Here is a 19,074-nt window from a genome sequence, read left to right as displayed (position 1 = left end):
ATCAGTACAGGATAAGTAATGTATGTACATAGTGACTGCACCAGCAGAATAGTGGGTGCTGCTCTGGGGTATAATACAGGATGTAACTCAGGATCAGTACAGGATAAGTAATGTATGTACATAGTGACTGCACCAGCAGAATAGTGGGTGCTGCTCTGGGGTATAATACAGGATGTAACTCAGGATCAGTACAGGATAAGTAATGTAATGTATGTACATAGTGACTCCACCAGCAGAATAGTGAGTGCAGCTCTGGAGTATAATACAGGATGGAACTCAGGATCAGTACAGGATAAGTAATGTATGTACACAGTGACTGCACCAGCAGAATAGTGAGTGCAGCTCTGGAGTATAATACAGCATGTAACTCAGGATCAGTACAGGATAAGTAATGTAATGTATGTACACAGTGACTCCACCAGCAGAATAGTGAGTGCAGCTCTGGAGTATAATACAGGATGTAACTGAAATTGTGCTCCCCATGAGTTTGTTCACGGCTCATGTACAATACTCATTGTCTTGTGTTTCCAGGGTTATTTCACAGACTGCTGCAGGCTGAATAAACCGTCATCCATGATGAGACACCTCCCTGGAGACTTCAGGAAATCTTTTATTTCGTTAGTCGGTCAGTGACTATATTACAGCCTGATGCTCCTCATCACCAGAATAGTACAGTACAGTACAGAATAGTATTTTGGTCTATTATAAACTCTATATACACTGTATGTCCTTCCGCAGGGGTGGTCACGTGCGTTTCCTGTCGCTGTGATACTACAAGACAATACGCAAGGTTCTTTTCTGAGCTTCAGCAGTCACCTGCCGTTCGTGCACATGTCACTGATTGGCCGGCAGCGATCATGTGAGAGGATATGGCACTGGAACGGATCGTCCCTCCATCATTTTCAATAGATGTTAGATAACCCCTTTAACTGACCCTCCAGTCCAAACCTAATATTTCACCATACATTACACACGTATAGTCACCAAACCTAGTGCTGTATGTAGTAATAGATTACTAATATTACTGAGGATCTCCTCTCCTGTATAGAGTTATAGACAGTAATATCAATCAGGTTCTCCTCTTCTATATGTAGTCATAGACACTAATAACAGCAAAGGATCTCCTCTCTTGTGTGTGGTTATAGGCCCTAATATCAGCAAGAATCGTCTGTTCTGTATATAGTGATGGATTACTAATAACAGTCAAGATCTCCTCTCCTGTACATAGCAATAGACACTAATATCAGCAAGGATCTCCTCTTCTGTATGTAGTAATAGCCAAAAATATCGGGCAGGATCTCCTCTCCTGTATGCAGTAACAGACCATGATAGCAGTCAAGATCTCTTCTCCTTCATACAGAAATGAGGTTCTGCAGCAGTCCGAGGTCTTGTCTTTCGCACAGTGATGGTTTTTTGGACCATTTTCCTTGCATGTAGCTTGTTTCATCGTCTTCCAGCTGTATTATGGGATGGATGAGGTATGTTATCTGTTTCTAGGACTCTTGGCTTTGTCTCTGTATGAGCTCTGCATACAGGCCGCCCTTCCTCAGCAGCTCCCGATGGGTTCCACTCTGAAAGAAAAACACAAGGAATTATTTCATCATTCCACCCATTTTGGAAATATATTACTTGTACTAATCTTGAGTTACATGTCCAGTCACATCCGGAGCAGCATGCAAGAATTTATATCACATAAAATAACAATGGCCTCAGCAGTGACTTCTGCAGGAAGGGTATCTATCCCGTGTCTTGGAGAATCCCTTTAAGTATCTGATATAAATACTGTACGAAGTTCCTTTCCTGTATGCAATCAGCATCCGACATCAGCAAAGAGCTCCTCCCTGGTATGAAATTATGAAGATCTGACAACAGCAAGGAGCTCCTCTCCTGTATGTAATAATGAGGATCTGACAACAGCATGGAGCTCCTCTCCTGTATGGAATAATGAGGATATGACAACAGCATGGAGCTCCTCTCCTGTATGGAATAATGATGATCTGACTACAGCAAGGAGCTCCTCTCCTGTATGGAATAATGAGGATCTGACAACAGCATGGAGCTCCTCTCCTGTATGGAATAATGAGGATCTGACAACAGCATGGATCTCCTCTCCTGTATGGAATAATGATGATCTGACTACAGCAAGGAGCTCCTCTCCTGTATGCAATAATAAGTATCTGACAACAGCAAGGAGCTCCTCTCCTGTATGTAATAATGAGGATCTGACAACAGCATGGAGCTCCTCTCCTGTATGGAATAATGAGGATCTGACAACAGCAAGGAGCACCTCTCCTGTATGGAATAATGATGATCTGACTACAGCAAGGAGCTCCTCTCCTGTAAGCAATAATGATGATCTGACTACAGCAAGGAGCTCCTCTCCTGTATGGAATAATGAGGATCTGACAACAGCATGGAGCTCCTCTCCTGTATGCAATAATGAGGATCTGACAACAGTATGGAGCGCCTCTCCTGTATGGAATAATGAGGATCTGACAAAAGCATGGAGCTCCTCTCCTGTATGGAATAATGAGGATCTGACAACAGCAAGGAGCTCCTCTCCTGTACACAATAGGGATCTGACAACAGCAAGGAGCTCCTCTCCTGTATGCAATAATGAGGATCTGACAACAGCAAGGAGCTCCTCTCCTGTATGGAATAATGAGGATCTGACTACAGCAAGGAGCTCCTCTCCTGTACACAATAGGGATCTGACAACAGCAAGGAGCTCCTCTCCTGTACACAATAGGGATCTGACAACAGCAAGGAGCTGCTCCTCTGTGTGTAGACAGAGGACAGTGTGCAGAAGTCTAGACCTCAGTGAAGTCCACTGTGGGATGTCAGATCAGCTGATATATCTGGTAGCACAAAGCAAACAGATCTAGTGACAACCAGAAGTATGAATACAGCTCTGGATGTGAATGGAGGGATATAACAGAAGACCGCGCTCTATGTTGAGTATGGAACGTGGACTCACCTCAGCGATGCGGCCCTTTGACAAGACCACGATGATATCGGCATCTGCAATGGTGCTGAGCCGATGGGCAATGACCAACACAGTGCGGCCGGAGGATGCACGATCCAGAGCCAACTGCACCGTCCGCTCAGACTCTGCATCTAGTGCGCTTGTAGCTTCATCCAGGATTAAAATCCGGGGGTCTTTGAGGAGAGCTCGAGCGATGGCCACTCGCTGCTTCTGACCTCCAGAAAGGGTGACTCCACGCTCACCTGTCAAGACATATCATGAGCTTTTCATCATATTTTCACCCCATCACAGCTTGTCACTGTCATCTCTCCCCTGTACTGCCCCCAGATATCCAGGGGGAGACAGGAGCTTTTATCATGTCATCACCCCACTGACGGTCATGTCTCGCCTCTACAGCCCCCAGTAATCCTAGTGGGAGACAGGAGCTTTTATCATGTCATCACCCCACTGACGGTCATGTCTCGCCTCTACAGCCCCCAGTAATCCTAGTGGGAGACAGGAGCTTTTATCATGTCATCACCTCTCTTACTAATCAGAGCCGGTTACTGTCATCTCACGGACTGCAGACCTTTGCCTACAGCAGCATGTACGCCGCTGACAGCCTGGCGCTAGTGAGCAACTATAATAAGAAACCTGTGGTAGAGGCGAGACTCACCTAGCAGTGTATTATATCCATCTGGAAAGTTCTGGATAAAGTCATCAGCATTTGCCAGTTTTGCAGCTTCACGGACCTCAGCGTCACTGGCGTCTGGTCGTCCAAAGCGAATATTTTCCATGATGTTTGTTCCAAATAGAACAGGTTCCTGAGTGATAAGAGAGGAAAGTCAAGACGTTGCAAATATATGATATATCTTATTAGCAGACACTGCAGAGTAACGTCCTCTACCGCCTCAGAGCGGTGAGCTCCTCCACCTCCTTATTACAGAGCGGTGAGCTCCTCCACCTCCTTATTACAGAGCGGTGAGCTCCTCCACCTCCTTATTACAGAGCGGTGAGCTCCTCCACCTCCTTATTACAGAGCGGTGAGCTCCTCCACATTACAGAGCGGTGAGCTCCTCCACCTCCTTATTACAGAGCGGTGAGCTCCTCCACCTCCTTATTACAGAGCGGTGAGCTCCTCCACCTCCTTATTACAGAGCGGTGAGCTCCTCCACCTCCTTATTACAGAGCGGTGAGCTCCTCCACCTCCTTATTACAGAGCGGTGAGCTCCTCCCCCTCCTTATTACAGAGCGGTGAGCTCCTCCACCTCCTTATTACAGAGCGGTGAGCTCCTCCACCTCCTTATTACAGAGCGGTGAGCTCCTCCACCTCCTTATTACAGAGCGGTGAGCTCCTCCACCTCCTTATTACAGAGCGGTGAGCTCCTCCCCCTCCTTATTACAGAGCGGTGAGCTCCTCCACCTCCTTATTACAGAGCGGTGAGCTCCTCCACCTCCTTATTACAGAGCTGTGAGCTCCTCCACCTCCTTATTACAGAGCTGTGAGCTCCTCCACCTCCTTATTACAGAGCGGTGAGCTCCTCCACCTCCTTATTACAGAGCGGTGAGCTCCTCCACCTCCTTATTACAGAGCGGTGAGCTCCTCCACCTCCTTATTACAGAGCGGTGAGCTCCTCCACCTCCTTATTACAGAGCGGTGGGCTCCTCCACCTCCTTATTACAGAGCGGTGAGCTCCTCCACCTCCTTATTACAGAGCGGTGAGCTCCTCTATCATGTTATTACAGAGAGGTGAGCTCCTCCCCCTCCTTATTACAGAGAGGTGAGCTCCTCCCCCTCCTTATTACAGAGCGGTGAGCTCCTCCACCTCCTTATTACAGAGCGGTGAGCTCCTCCACCTCCTTATTACAGAGCGGTGAGCTCCTCCACCTCCTTATTACAGAGCGGTGAGCTCCTCCACCTCCTTATTACAGAGCTGTGAGCTCCTCCACCTCCTTATTACAGAGCTGTGAGCTCCTCCACCTCCTTATTACAGAGCTGTGAGCTCCTCCACCTCCTTATTACAGAGCGGTGAGCTCCTCCACCTCCTTATTACAGAGCGGTGAGCTCCTCCACCTCCTTATTACAGAGCGGTGAGCTCCTCCACCTCCTTATTACAGAGCGGTGAGCTCCTCCACCTCTTTATTACAGAGCAGTGAGCTCCTCCACCTCCTTATTACAGAGCGGTGAGCTCCTCCACCTCCTTATTACAGAGCGGTGAGCTCCTCTACCATGTTATTACAGAGAGGTGAGCTCCTCCACCTCCTTATTACAGAGCGGTGAGCTCCTCCACCTCCTTATTACAGAGCGGTGAGCTCCTCCACCTCCTTATTACAGAGCTGTGAGCTCCTCCACCTCCTTATTACAGAGCTGTGAGCTCCTCCACCTCCTTATTACAGAGCGGTGAGCTCCTCCACCTCCTTATTACAGAGCGGTGAGCTCCTCCACCTCCTTATTACAGAGCGGTGAGCTCCTCCACCTCCTTATTACAGAGCGGTGAGCTCCTCCACCTCCTTATTACAGAGCGGTGAGCTCCTCTACCTCCTTATTACAGAGCGGTGAGCTCCTCCACCATGTTATTACAGAGCGGTGAGCTCCTCCACCATGTTATTACAGAGCGGTGAGCTCCTCCACCTCCTTATTACAGAGCGGTGAGCTCCTCCACCTCCTTATTACAGAGCGGTGAGCTCCTCCACCTCCTTATTACAGAGCGGTGAGCTCCTCCACCTCCTTATTACAGAGCGGTGAGCTCCTCTACCATGTTATTACAGAGAGGTGAGCTCCTCCACCTCCTTATTACAGAGCGGTGAGCTCCTCCACCTCCTTATTACAGAGCGGTGAGCTCCTCCACCTCCTTATTACAGAGCTGTGAGCTCCTCCACCTCCTTATTACAGAGCGGTGAGCTCCTCCACCTCCTTATTACAGAGCGGTGAGCTCCTCCACCTCCTTATTACAGAGCGGTGAGCTCCTCCACCTCCTTATTACAGAGCGGTGAGCTCCTCCACCTCCTTATTACAGAGCGGTGAGCTCCTCCACCTCCTTATTACAGAGCGGTGAGCTCCTCTACCTCCTTATTACAGAGCGGTGAGCTCCTCCACCATGTTATTACAGAGCGGTGAGCTCCTCCACCATGTTATTACAGAGCGGTGAGCTCCTCCACCTCCTTATTACAGAGCGGTGAGCTCCTCCACCTCCTTATTACAGAGCGGTGAGCTCCTCCACCTCTTTATTACAGAGCGGTGAGCTCCTCCACCTCCTTATTACAGAGCGGTGAGCTCCTCCACCTCCTTATTACAGAGCGGTGAGCTCCTCCACCTCCTTATTACAGAGCGGTGAGCTCCTCCACCTCCTTATTACAGAGCGGTGAGCTCCTCTACCATGTTATTACAGAGAGGTTAGCTCCTCTGCCATCTTAGTACAAAGTAGTGATAGTGATGTCACGATCCCGCTTGTGACAGGGACTAGAAGATCGAGGAGACTGGCTGCACGTGATTGACAGCCTCTTTGGTTTTACTTTTCTGTGTTGTTGCTGGGGATGCACAAATCGCTGCAAAAAATGCACCAAAATGAAACGCAACTGACAATACTAGCTAATTCCTCAGGCCAATGTAAAAAGCTGAGAACTTTTCCAATATCTTCCAGTCAGGAACATATCGGAGCCCCTCATGCACCACGTCACGGTGTCCCAGCACGCATGGGGTCCTACTACTCAACTGCCCGTGATGTGCAAACAGGGTCTGAACCAACTCACAGCCAGACTCTCACATGCCTCCATAGTGGTATCACCAATGCACGGTGAGGTAGAAAATAAGCTGTGAGGCGCTGGGTGCAGCTCGAAGCTTTATTCTACCTCACCGTGCATTGGTGATACCACTATGGAGGCATGTGAGAGTCTGGCTGTGAGTTGGTTCCTAGCACTGTTCAGACCCTGCTCACACACCATGGGCAGGTTAGTGGTAGGACCCCATGCGTGCTGAGACACCGTGACGTGGTGCATGAGGGGCTCCGATATGTTCCTGACTGGAAGATATTGGCAAAGTTCTCAGCTTTTAACATCTGCTTGAGGAATTAGCTAGTATTGTCAGTTGCGTATCTTTTTGGTGCATTTTATTGCAGTGATTTCTCTATGTATATATTTTTTCATCTGCACAATGTATCATTTTGTGTAAGATGTCCTTGTGGTGCATGCGGTCCGCCCCGGCATCCTCCATTGTACGCAATTTTTGCTGGGGATTGCCGTTATCTGCGGACCGCATGCGGAGGAATTGCTCCCCCGGTTATAGACACGCTACAGTGTCTGGGTTCGGAGCATTTCCACCCGTTTAGGCCACTTTTTTCAGTGAGTTTTTGTTGTTGCTGGGGATGACCACACCTCTTGTCTCAGGTGTAGTTTAATTAGTCATTCCTTCTCCTCTATTTAGTCTGGCCTCACTCATCATGCTATGCGGTTGATAGCTCCTTGTTTGTGGAAGTCCTGGTGTTGGTTCTCTCTGAATTCCTGCTCGTCCGCATACTTCTGGAAGTTACGTTTATCTTCTTTGTTGTTTTCCCCTACCTGCTGATATTAGGCCTGAGGGGGTCTCCTATTCCTTCATCTGGGAAGGAACAGGCCATCTGTGTCCTGACACTATCTGCAGGGACCTGTTAGGGTGAGATTGGGCTTTGGTTCCTGCGTATGAAAATTCCTACCATCAAGGTCTGTTCTTACTGATAGCAGTCAGGGCTCGGCGTAGGGACTCACTAGGTGTGACCATTTCCCTTTTCCTAGGTTCCAGGCCTAATACCTTTTCCCTTCCCTTCTGTGTTCAGTGTGGAGTGTATTTACCACACTGCGCCGTGACAAGTGAGCTCCTCTACCATGTTATTACAGAGAGGTTAGCTGCTCTACCACCTTTGTACAGAGCAGTGAGCTCCTCTACCAGCTTATAACAGAGAGGTGAGCTCCTCTACCGCCTTATTACAGTGTGATGAGCTCCTGTACCTTCTTATTAAAGCGCAATGACCTCCTCTACCCCCTTATTACAGAAAGGTGAGCTCCTCTACCTCCTTATTAGAGAGCGGTGAGCTCCTCTACTGCCTTATTAGAGCGGTGAGCTCCTCTACTGCCTTATTAGAGCGGTGAGCTCCTCTACTACCTTATTAGAGCGGTGAGCTCCTCTACTGCCTTATTAGAGCGGTGAGCTCCTCTACTGCCTTATTAGAGCGGTGAGCTCCTCTACTGCCTTATAAATAGAGATGAGCCCTCTACCGCCTTATTACAGTGTGATGAGCTCCTGTACCTTCTTATTAAAGCGCAATGACCTCCTCTACCCCCTTATTACAGAAAGGTGAGCTCCTCTACCTCCTTATTAGAGAGCGGTGAGCTCCTCTACTGCCTTATTAGAGCGGTGAGCTCCTCTATTTCCTTATTAGAGCGGTGAGCTCCTCTACTGCCTTATTAGAGCGGTTAGCTCCTCTACTGCCTTATTAGAGCGGTTAGCTCCTCTACTGGCTTATTAGAGCGGTGAGCTCCTCTACTGCCTTATTAGAGCAGTGAGCTCCTCTACTGCTTTATTAGAGCGGTGAGCTCCTCTACTGCTTTATTAGAGCGGTTAGCTCCTCTACTGGCTTATTAGAGCGGTGAGCTCCTCTACTGCCTTATTAGAGCGGTGAGCTCCTCTACTGCCTTATTAGAGCGGTGAGCTCCTCTACTGCCTTATTAGAGCGGTTAGCTCCTCTACTGGCTTATTAGAGCGGTGAGCTCCTCTACTGCCTTATTAGAGCGGTTAGCTCCTCTACTGCCTTATTAGAGCGGTTAGCTCCTCTACTGCCTTATTAGAGTGGTGAGCTCCTCTACTGCTTTATTAGAGCGGTGAGCTCCTCTACTGCTTTATTAGAGCGGTGAGCTCCTCTACTGCTTTATTAGAGTGGTGGGCTCCTCTATCGCCTTATTAGAGAGCGGTGAGCTCCTCTACTGCCTTATTAGAGCGGTGAGTTCCTCTACTGCCTTATTAGAGCGGTGAGCTCCTCTACTGCCTTATTAGAGCGGTGAGCTCCTCTACTGCCTTATTAGAGCGGTGAGTTCCTCTACTGCCTTATTAGAGCGGTGAGCTCCTCTACTGCTTTATTAGAGTGGTGAGCTCCTCTACCGCCTTATTATAGAGCGGTGAGCTCCTCTACTGGATTAGAGCGGTGAGCTCTTCTACTGCCTTTTTAGAGCGGTGAGTTCCTCTACGGCCTTATTAGAGCGGTGAGCTCCTCTACTGCCTTATAAGAGTGGTAAGCTTCTCTAGTGCCTTATTATAGAGAGATGAGCCCTCTACCGCCTTATTACAGACTGCGATCTCTTTTACTGTCTAAATCACAGAGCGGTGAGCTCCTCTACCTCCTTATTACAGAAAGGTGAGCTCCTCTACTGGATTATAGCGGTGAGCTCTTCTACTGCCTTATTAGAGTGGTGAGTTCCTCTACTGCCCTATTAGAGCGGTGAGCTCCTCTACTGCTTTATTAGAGCGGTGAGTTCCTCTACTGTCTTATTAGAGCGGTGAGCTCCTCTACTGCTTTATTAGAGTGGTGGGCTCCTCTACCGCCTTATTAGAGAGCAGTGAGCTCCTCTACCTCCTTATTACAGAAAGGTGAGCTCCTCTACCTCCTTATTACAGAGCGGTGAGCTCCTCTACTGGATTATAGCGGTGAGCTCCTCTACTGCCTTATTATAGCGGTGAGCTCCTCTACCGCCTTATTATAGCGGTGAGCTCCTCTACTGCCTTATTAGAGCGGTGAGCTCCTCAACTGCCTTATTAGAGCGGTGAGCTCCTCTACTGCCTTATTAGAGCGGTGAGCTCCTCTACTGCTTTATTAGAGTGGTGAGCTCCTCTACCACCTTATTAAAGAGCAGTGAGCTCCTCTACTGCCTTATTAGAGCGGTGAGTTCCTCTACTGCCTTATTAGAGCGGCGAGTTCCTCTACTGCTTTATTAGAGCGGTGAGCTCCTCTACTGCCTTATTAGAGCGGTGAGCTCCTCTACTGCCTTATTAGAGTGGTGGGCTCCTCTACTGCTTTATTATAGCGGTGAGCTCCTCTACTGCCTTATTAGAGCGGTGAGCTCCTCTACTGCCTTATTAGAGCGGTGAGCTCCTCTACTGCCTTATTAGAGCGGTGAGTTCCTCTACTGCTTTATTAGAGCGGTGAGCTCCTCTACTGCTTTATTAGAGTGGTGAGCTCCTTCCTCTACTGCTTTATTAGAGTGGTGAGCTCCTCTACTGGATTATAGCGGTGAGCTCCTCTACTGCCTTATTAGAGCGGTGAGCTCCTCTACTGCTTTATTAGAGCGGTGAGCTCCTCTACTGCTTTATTAGAACGGTGAACTCCTCTACTGCTTTATTAGAGCGGTGAGCTCCTCTACTGCTTTATTAGAGCGGTGAGCTCCTCTACTGCCTTATTAGAGCAGTGAGCTCCTCTACTGCTTTATTAGAGCGGTGAGCTCCTCTACTGCTTTATTAGAGCGGTGAACTCCTCTACTGCTTTATTAGAGCGGTGAGCTCCTCTACTGCCTTATTAGAGCGGTGAGCTCCTCTACTGCCTTATTAGAGCGGTGAGTTCCTCTACTGCCTTATTAGAGCGGTGAGTTCCTCTACTGCTTTATTAGAGTGGTGAGCTCCTCTACTGCCTTATTAGAGTGGTGAGCTCCTCTACTGCCTTATTAGAGCGGTGAGTTCCTCTACTGCCTTATTAGAGCGGTGAGTTCCTCTACGGCCTTATTAGAGCGGTGAGCTTCTCTACTGCTTTATTAGAGCGGTGAGCTCCTCTACTGCTTTATTAGAGTGGTGAGCTCCTCTACTGCCTTATTAGAGCGGTGAGCTTCTCTAGTGCCTTATTATAGAGCGGTGAGCTCCTCTACTGCTTTATTAGAGTGGTGGGCTCCTCTATCGCCTTATTAGAGAGCGGTGAGCTCCTCTACTGCCTTATTAGAGCGGTGAGTTCCTCTACTGCCTTATTAGAGCGGTGAGCTCCTCTACTGCCTTATTAGAGCGGTGAGTTCCTCTACTGCCTTATTAGAGCGGTGAGCTCCTCTACTGCTTTATTAGAGTGGTGAGCTCCTCTACCGCCTTATTATAGAGCGGTGAGCTCCTCTACTGGATTAGAGCGGTGAGCTCTTCTACTGCCTTTTTAGAGCGGTGAGTTCCTCTACGGCCTTATTAGAGCGGTGAGCTCCTCTACTGCCTTATAAGAGTGGTAAGCTTCTCTAGTGCCTTATTATAGAGAGATGAGCCCTCTACCGCCTTATTACAGACTGCGATCTCTTTTACTGTCTAAATCACAGAGCGGTGAGCTCCTCTACCTCCTTATTACAGAAAGGTGAGCTCCTCTACTGGATTATAGCGGTGAGCTCTTCTACTGCCTTATTAGAGTGGTGAGTTCCTCTACTGCCCTATTAGAGCGGTGAGCTCCTCTACTGCTTTATTAGAGCGGTGAGTTCCTCTACTGTCTTATTAGAGCGGTGAGCTCCTCTACTGCTTTATTAGAGTGGTGGGCTCCTCTACCGCCTTATTAGAGAGCAGTGAGCTCCTCTAACTCCTTATTACAGAAAGGTGAGCTCCTCTACCTCCTTATTACAGAGCGGTGAGCTCCTCTACTGCCTTATTATAGCGGTGAGCTCCTCTACTGCCTTATTATAGCGGTGAGCTCCTCTACTGCCTTATTAGAGCGGTGAGCTCCTCTACTGCCTTATTAGAGCGGTGAGCTCCTCTACTGTCTTATTAGAGCGGTGAGCTCCTCTACTGCCTTATTAGAGTGGTGAGTTCCTCTACTGCCCTATTAGAGCGGTGAGCTCCTCTACTGCTTTATTAGAGCGGTGAGTTCCTCTACTGTCTTATTAGAGCGGTGAGCTCCTCTACTGCCTTATTAGAGCGGTGAGCTCCTCTACTGCTTTATTAGAGTGGTGGGCTCCTCTACCGCCTTATTAGAGAGCAGTGAGCTCCTCTACCTCCTTATTACAGAAAGGTGAGCTCCTCTACCTCCTTATTACAGAAAGGTGAGCTCCTCTACCTCCTTATTACAGAGCGGTGAGCTCCTCTACTGCCTTATTATAGCGGTGAGCTCCTCTACTGCCTTATTATAGCGGTGAGCTCCTCTACTGCCTTATTAGAGCGGTGAGCTCCTCTACTGCTTTATTAGAGTGGTGAGCTCCTCTACCACCTTATTAAAGAGCAGTGAGCTCCTCTACTGCCTTATTAGAGCGGTGAGCTCCTCTACTGCTTTATTAGAGTGGTGAGCTCCTCTACCACCTTATTAAAGAGCAGTGAGCTCCTCTACTGCCTTATTAGAGCGGTGAGTTCCTCTACTGCCTTATTAGAGCGGCGAGTTCCTCTACTGCTTTATTAGAGTGGTGAGCTCCTCTACTGCTTTATTAGAGTGGTGAGCTCCTCTACTGCCTTATTAGAGCGGTGAGCTCCTCTACTGCCTTATTAGAGCGGTGAGCTCCTCTACTGCCTTATTAGAGCGGTGAGTTCCTCTACTGCTTTATTAGAGCGGTGAGCTCCTCTACTGCTTTATTAGAGTGGTGAGCTCCTTCCTCTACTGCTTTATTAGAGTGGTGAGCTCCTCTACTGGATTATAGCGGTGAGCTCCTCTACTGCCTTATTAGAGTGGTGAGCTCCTCTACTGCTTTATTAGAGCGGTGAGCTCCTCTACTGCTTTATTAGAGCGGTGAGTTCCTCTACTGCCTTATTAGAGTGGTGAGCTCCTCTACTGCTTTATTAGAGCGGTGAGCTCCTCTACTGCTTTATTAGAGCGGTGAACTCCTCTACTGCTTTATTAGAGCGGTGAGCTCCTCTACTGCCTTATTAGAGCGGTGAGCTCCTCTACTGCCTTATTAGAGCGGTGAGTTCCTCTACTGCCTTATTAGAGCGGTGAGTTCCTCTACTGCTTTATTAGAGTGGTGAGCTCCTTCCTCTACTGCTTTATTAGAGCGGTGAGCTCCTCTACTGCCTTATTAGAGCGGTGAGTTCCTCTACTGCCTTATTAGAGCGGTGAGTTCCTCTACGGCCTTATTAGAGCGGTGAGCTCCTCTACTGCTTTATTAGAGTGGTGAGCTCCTCTACTGCCTTATTAGAGCGGTGAGCTCCTCTACTGCCTTATTAGAGCGGTGAGTTCCTCTACTGCCTTATTAGAGCGGCGAGTTCCTCTACTGCTTTATTAGAGTGGTGAGCTCCTCTACTGCTTTATTAGAGTGGTGAGCTCCTCTACTGCCTTATTAGAGCGGTGAGCTCCTCTACTGCCTTATTAGAGCGGTGAGCTCCTCTACTGCCTTATTAGAGCGGTGAGTTCCTCTACTGCTTTATTAGAGCGGTGAGCTCCTCTACTGCTTTATTAGAGTGGTGAGCTCCTTCCTCTACTGCTTTATTAGAGTGGTGAGCTCCTCTACTGGATTATAGCGGTGAGCTCCTCTACTGCCTTATTAGAGTGGTGAGCTCCTCTACTGCTTTATTAGAGCGGTGAGCTCCTCTACTGCTTTATTAGAGCGGTGAGTTCCTCTACTGCCTTATTAGAGTGGTGAGCTCCTCTACTGCTTTATTAGAGCGGTGAGCTCCTCTACTGCTTTATTAGAGCGGTGAACTCCTCTACTGCTTTATTAGAGCGGTGAGCTCCTCTACTGCCTTATTAGAGCGGTGAGCTCCTCTACTGCCTTATTAGAGCGGTGAGTTCCTCTACTGCCTTATTAGAGCGGTGAGTTCCTCTACTGCTTTATTAGAGTGGTGAGCTCCTTCCTCTACTGCTTTATTAGAGCGGTGAGCTCCTCTACTGCCTTATTAGAGCGGTGAGTTCCTCTACTGCCTTATTAGAGCGGTGAGTTCCTCTACGGCCTTATTAGAGCGGTGAGCTCCTCTACTGCTTTATTAGAGTGGTGAGCTCCTCTACTGCCTTATTAGAGCGGTGAGCTCCTCTACTGCTTTATTAGAGCGGTGAGCTCCTCTACTGCTTTATTAGAGTGGTGAGCTCCTCTACTGCCTTATTAGAGCGGTGAGCTTCTCTAGTGCCTTATTAGAGCGGTGAGTTCCTCTACGGCCTTATTAGAGCGGTGAGCTTCTCTAGTGCCTTATTATAGAGAGATGAGCCCTCTACTGTCTTATTAGAGCGGTGAGCTCTTCTACTGCCTTATTAGAGCGGTGAGTTCCTCTACGGCCTTATTAGAGCGGTGAGCTTCTCTAGTGCCTTATTAGAGCGGTGAGTTCCTCTACGGCCTTATTAGAGCGGTGAGCTTCTCTAGTGCCTTATTATAGAGAGATGAGCCCTCTACTGTCTTATTAGAGCGGTGAGCTCTTCTACTGCCTTATTAGAGCGGTGAGTTCCTCTACGGCCTTATTAGAGCGGTGAGCTCCTCTACTGCCTTATTAGAGCGGTGAGCTCCTCTACTGCCTTATTATAGAGAGATGAGCCCTCTACCGCCTTATTACAGACTGCGATCTCTTTTACTGCCTAAATCACAGAGCCGTGAGCTCCTCTACCACCTTATTATAAAGTGGCAAGCTTTTTTACCAACTTATTGAAGAGCGGTGAGCAACACTACTGCCTTATTACAAAGCGGTAAGCTCCTTCACCATCTTATTACAGAGCAGTGATCTGTTCTAGTGCCTTATTACAGAGCGGAGAGCTCGTCTATCACCTTATTATAAAGCGACAAGCTTCTTTTACTTTATTACAGAGCAGGGTAGCTTCTTGGCCACCGTATTAAACATACTATTATGCCCTGTCCATCACCCAGCATAGTCACTTACCTGGTTGATAAATCCGATGACCTCCCCTCTTAACCACGATGGGTCCAGTGAACGGATGTCAACTCCATCTAACTCCACTGTACCCTGGGCGGGGTCGTAGAACCGCTCCACCAGCGCTGCAACCGTAGACTTTCCTGAACCCCCCCAAAAAACATGGTCAGTAAATAATGTACAAAGGTCTATGAAGGAGTGAAAACTAAGTGAGACTCATCTCGTTCCCTTCTTCTGGATCCACGCCTGCCCCTATTCCTGAGCGCACAGTATTGTATTTTCTTACCTCCCCCGGACTGTCCCACGATGGCCACGGTCTTCCCAGGGGGTACACGAAAGTCAAAACCCTTCAAGACTTCTTGACCCGGTCGAGTGGGGTAACTGCAGGAGCAGAACTATATGTATTAGTGTGCGGCCTTGTCAGTCCCCTTACTGACCTCGCCAATAGAGGAAACAGTAGGGGGTCATTCAAGATAATAGAATCATAGCTTCTTCCAAAAACAGCGCCACCCCTGCCCACAGGTTGTGAGGGGATTGCAGCTCAGTCTGAATTACTTCAGTGTAACTGAGCCGCAATACCAGACATAACCTGTGGACAGGGGCTGCGCTGTTTCTCTTTTACTTACTTGACATGACCTATGGGACCTCAGATCTAGGGGCGGTGTACCCCAACTCACCAGGTGTAGAGTACAAAGGGGGCGTGGCTTAAACGGGTCATAAAATGCCACTTTTTGGGGTTTCTACATACAGCAGCCATAAGATGGCATAGGAGCAGTGCGTCCATCCTGCGATGCATAATCTGTCATTGACACATTTTTGCGCTGTTTTGGCGAATTATCTATAAATCTCCCGAAGTGCAGAACGGTTTTTCGACCTCACCTGAAAGAGACGTCCCTGAAGCGTATTTCTCCTGTCAGCTGCGGAAGTTTCTTCCCTCCTCTCAGTGGGATCTCGGGCTGTAAACGCATAAACTCAAAGACGCGTCCCCCCGCGCTGAGACCCCGGACCACCTAGGACACAGAATGAGGAAAGTCTAACAGTTGTAATCACCTCACTGCCCCCCACTGATCTTGAAAACGATCATGGAGGATCCCTAGGAGGGGGGGCGCCAAGCTTTTAGGATCCATTCGATTAACGTGATCATAATAAACTATAAGACGATCCCTTTAAAGGGGTTGTTCATCTTCTAGGGGTCCTTCAGCAGACTCCCCCCATGGAGGAAAGGGTATTCACCCGCTCCATGCCGTGGGGTTCCAGCTCCTTCTCTCTCCCGGAACCGCAGCAATGTTTGGGTCCGTCGCGGTCAACATCCGGTTTGACACTGCTGCAGGCAACGACAGCCCGCAGCGGCGACCTGCCCCCCACCGTGCGTCACATGACCAATTAAAGCATGCTTCCCTCTACAGGTCCGGCCAAGATTGGCGTCTGCTGAACAGCTCCTTTAAATATGCAATTGTTTAGATTTTTAACCCTTTTAGGACATGGGCGATTTTGTGCGAGGGCTTTTTTTAATTTTTTTTCACAGGGCGACCTGTTGTTTTCGTTGTTACTATTCTGGGGACTTTTTGATCCTTTTTACTCAACCTTTTTGGGAGATGGTGGAGGAGGGAAAGTTGTCCAAAAACAGAAAATTGTCCATTTTTATTTTTCTGTTACTGCGTACGAGAAATAGTTTTATTTTTTAATCATTCAGACATTTTACTAATTATGGTTGTTTTTTTCCATTGATTATTTTTATGTGTAAAATTGGGAAACGAGGAACGTTAGTGGAATATTAGTTTTCTTTTTTTTATTTTGTTATTTTTATTACTGTAGTTCAGTTCCTTAGGGGACGTGAACGTGCAGCTCTCTGATCACTCGTACCACAGACAGCAATAGTATACTATAGCAGTCTATGGGTATTTTACTGGCTGCCGTGGGGATCCCCTCTGTAACCGCCTTGGTCACGGCATCTGAGGTGTTAAATGACTGGGACTGGAGTTCTCTCAGCTGTGGTGCCCGTGTGCTGCCAGTACACCCTAACAGCAGGTTATACGGTCCGACAGCCCATTGATGGCCGCCCGCGCTCGTCCTGACTTAGTGTTCAGAGATCCCCCTGCGTCAGGTCATTCCTACCAATCAGATCTCACTGAGCTCACCTGTCCAAACAGCACCGAAGTGTTTGCCATAGACCTGTGTAGGATAAAAAAGACAGTCAGGAGCTACCACAGTTACCGCGCCTCCCCCACAGTCAGGAGGTACCACAGTCACCGCGCCTCCCCCACAGTCAGGAGCTACCACAGTCACCGCGCCTCCCCCACAGTCAGGAGCTACCACAGTCACCGCGCCTCCCCCACAGTCAGGAGCTACCACAGTCACCGCGCCTCGCCCACAGTCAGGAGCTACCACAGTCACCGCGCCTCGCCCACAGTCAGGAGCTACCACAGTTACCATGCCTCGCCCACAGTCAGGAGCTACCACAGTCACTGCGCCTCCCGCACAGTCAGGAGCTACCACAGTCACCGCGCCTCGCCCACAGTCAGGAGCTACCACAGTCACCGTGCCTCGCCCACAGTCAGGAGCTACCACAGTTACCATGCCTCGCCCACAGTCAGGAGCTACCACAGTCACTGCGCCTCCCGCACAGTCAGGAGCTACCACAGTCACCGCGCCTCGCCCACAGTCAGGAGCTACCACAGTCACCGCGCCTCCCCCACAGTCAGGAGCTACCACAGTCACCGCGCCTCGCCCACAATCAGGAGCTACCACAGTCACCGCGCCTCGCCCACAGTCAGGAGCTACCAGTCACCGTGCCTCGCCCACAGTCGGGAGCTACCACAGTTACAGCGCCTCCCCCACAGTCAGGAGCTACCACAGTCACCGCGCCTCGCCCACAGTCAGGAGCTACCACAGTCACCGCGCCTCGCCCACAGTCAGGAGCTACCACAGTTACCACGCCTCGCCCCCAGTCAGGAGCTACCACAGTCACCGCGCCTCCCCCACAGTCAGGAGCTACCACAGTCACCTGGCCTCCCCCACAGTCGGGAGCTACCAGTCACCGCACCTCGCCCACAGTCAGGAGGTACCACAGTCACCGCGCCTCCCCCACAGTCAGGAGCTACCACAGTCACCGCGCCTCGCCCACAGTCAGGAGCTACCACAGTCACCGCGCCTCGCCCACAGTCAGGAGCTACCAGTCACCGTGCCTCGCCCACAGTCGGGAGCTACCACAGTTACAGCGCCTCCCCCACAGTCAGGAGCTACCACAGTCACCGCGCCTCGCCCACAGTCAGGAGCTACCACAGTCACCGCGCCTCGCCCACAGTCAGGAGCTACCACAGTTACCACGCCTCGCCCCCAGTCAGGAGCTACCACAGTCACCGCGCCTCCCCCACAGTCAGGAGCTACCACAGTCACCTGGCCTCCCCCACAGTCGGGAGCTACCAGTCACCGCACCTCGCCCACAGTCAGGAGGTACCACAGTCACCGCGCCTCCCCCACAGTCAGGAGCTACCACAGTCACCGCGCCTCCCCCACAGTCAGGAGCTACCACAGTTACCGCGCCTCCCCCACAGTCAAGAGCTACCACAGTCACCGCGCCTCCCCCACAGTCGGGAGCTACCACAGTCACCGCTCCTCCCCCACAGTTGGGAGCTACCACAGTCACTGCGCCTCCCCCACAGTCAGAAGGTACCACAGTCACCGCGCCTCCCCCACAGTCAGGAGCTACCACAGTCACCGCGCCTCCCCCACAGTCAAGAGCTACCACAGTCACCGCGCCTCCCCCACAGTCAAGAGCTACCACAGTCACCGCGCCTCCACCTTAATGACATGGAAATGTGGCAGTACAATAATCGCCGGGCAGACAAACCTCTGTACGGTCTGAGAAGCCACCAAGAAGGACATGAGTTCCCCGGCCGAGAGTTCATTTCCTGCCATCAGAGATCCGCCAGCAAATATGGTTCCCAGGACAATACCTGCAGGAAAGGAAGAGAGGATCAGTATACGGTATATACATCTACAGACCCTATAGACGGTACAGACAGAGGACCCTCGTAGTCAGAACCTCATCTACTCTACAGACCTCAGAGCACTGAGGCCCCTACAGACAGAACCTCGCGAATCTTACATCTAGCACAGCCCCGGCCCGTATAGCCCTGCTGACCCTATAGACATGATCGCACGTATACGGCACCGACGTCTTCTAGCAGAGACGACCCTTATAGTCTGAGGACTAAGGCCCCTAAAGACAGAACCTCATATGTCCCTTACAGCACAGATACCCCTGTATCCAGAACCTGCCCCATACTGAGCCGACACCCTACAGACAGGATATCATATATATGACTTACTGCACTCCTCTCACCTATATTCAGTGCAGCAC

At 49.8% G+C, this 19,074-nt stretch overlaps 1 protein-coding gene across 1 annotated transcript in view; it reads right to left on the bottom strand.

Annotated features, from left to right (window-relative positions):
- Window positions 1–590: 590 nt before the first annotated feature.
- LOC122938027 (mitochondrial potassium channel ATP-binding subunit-like) overlaps window positions 591–19,074 on the bottom strand; it is a 32,750-nt gene continuing 14,266 nt past the window's right edge. Inside the window, exons 9-16 of the mRNA XM_044293284.1 lie at window positions 18,562–18,667; window positions 16,850–16,883; window positions 15,591–15,721; window positions 14,998–15,092; window positions 14,721–14,854; window positions 3,642–3,789; window positions 2,978–3,228; window positions 591–1,571 (exon numbers count right to left, since the gene is read on the bottom strand). Coding sequence (XP_044149219.1) covers window positions 1,494–1,571; window positions 2,978–3,228; window positions 3,642–3,789; window positions 14,721–14,854; window positions 14,998–15,092; window positions 15,591–15,721; window positions 16,850–16,883; window positions 18,562–18,667 — 977 coding nt within the window. The 3' untranslated portion in view covers window positions 591–1,493. The remainder of the gene's footprint in view (window positions 1,572–2,977; window positions 3,229–3,641; window positions 3,790–14,720; window positions 14,855–14,997; window positions 15,093–15,590; window positions 15,722–16,849; window positions 16,884–18,561; window positions 18,668–19,074) is intronic.

Source organism: Bufo gargarizans, chromosome 5 (genome assembly GCF_014858855.1).
Source record: "Bufo gargarizans isolate SCDJY-AF-19 chromosome 5, ASM1485885v1, whole genome shotgun sequence".
Taxonomy (NCBI): Eukaryota; Metazoa; Chordata; class Amphibia; order Anura; family Bufonidae; genus Bufo; species Bufo gargarizans.
The sequence above is the reverse complement of the archived record's forward strand: the minus strand, read 5'-3'. Positions and strand labels throughout refer to the sequence as shown.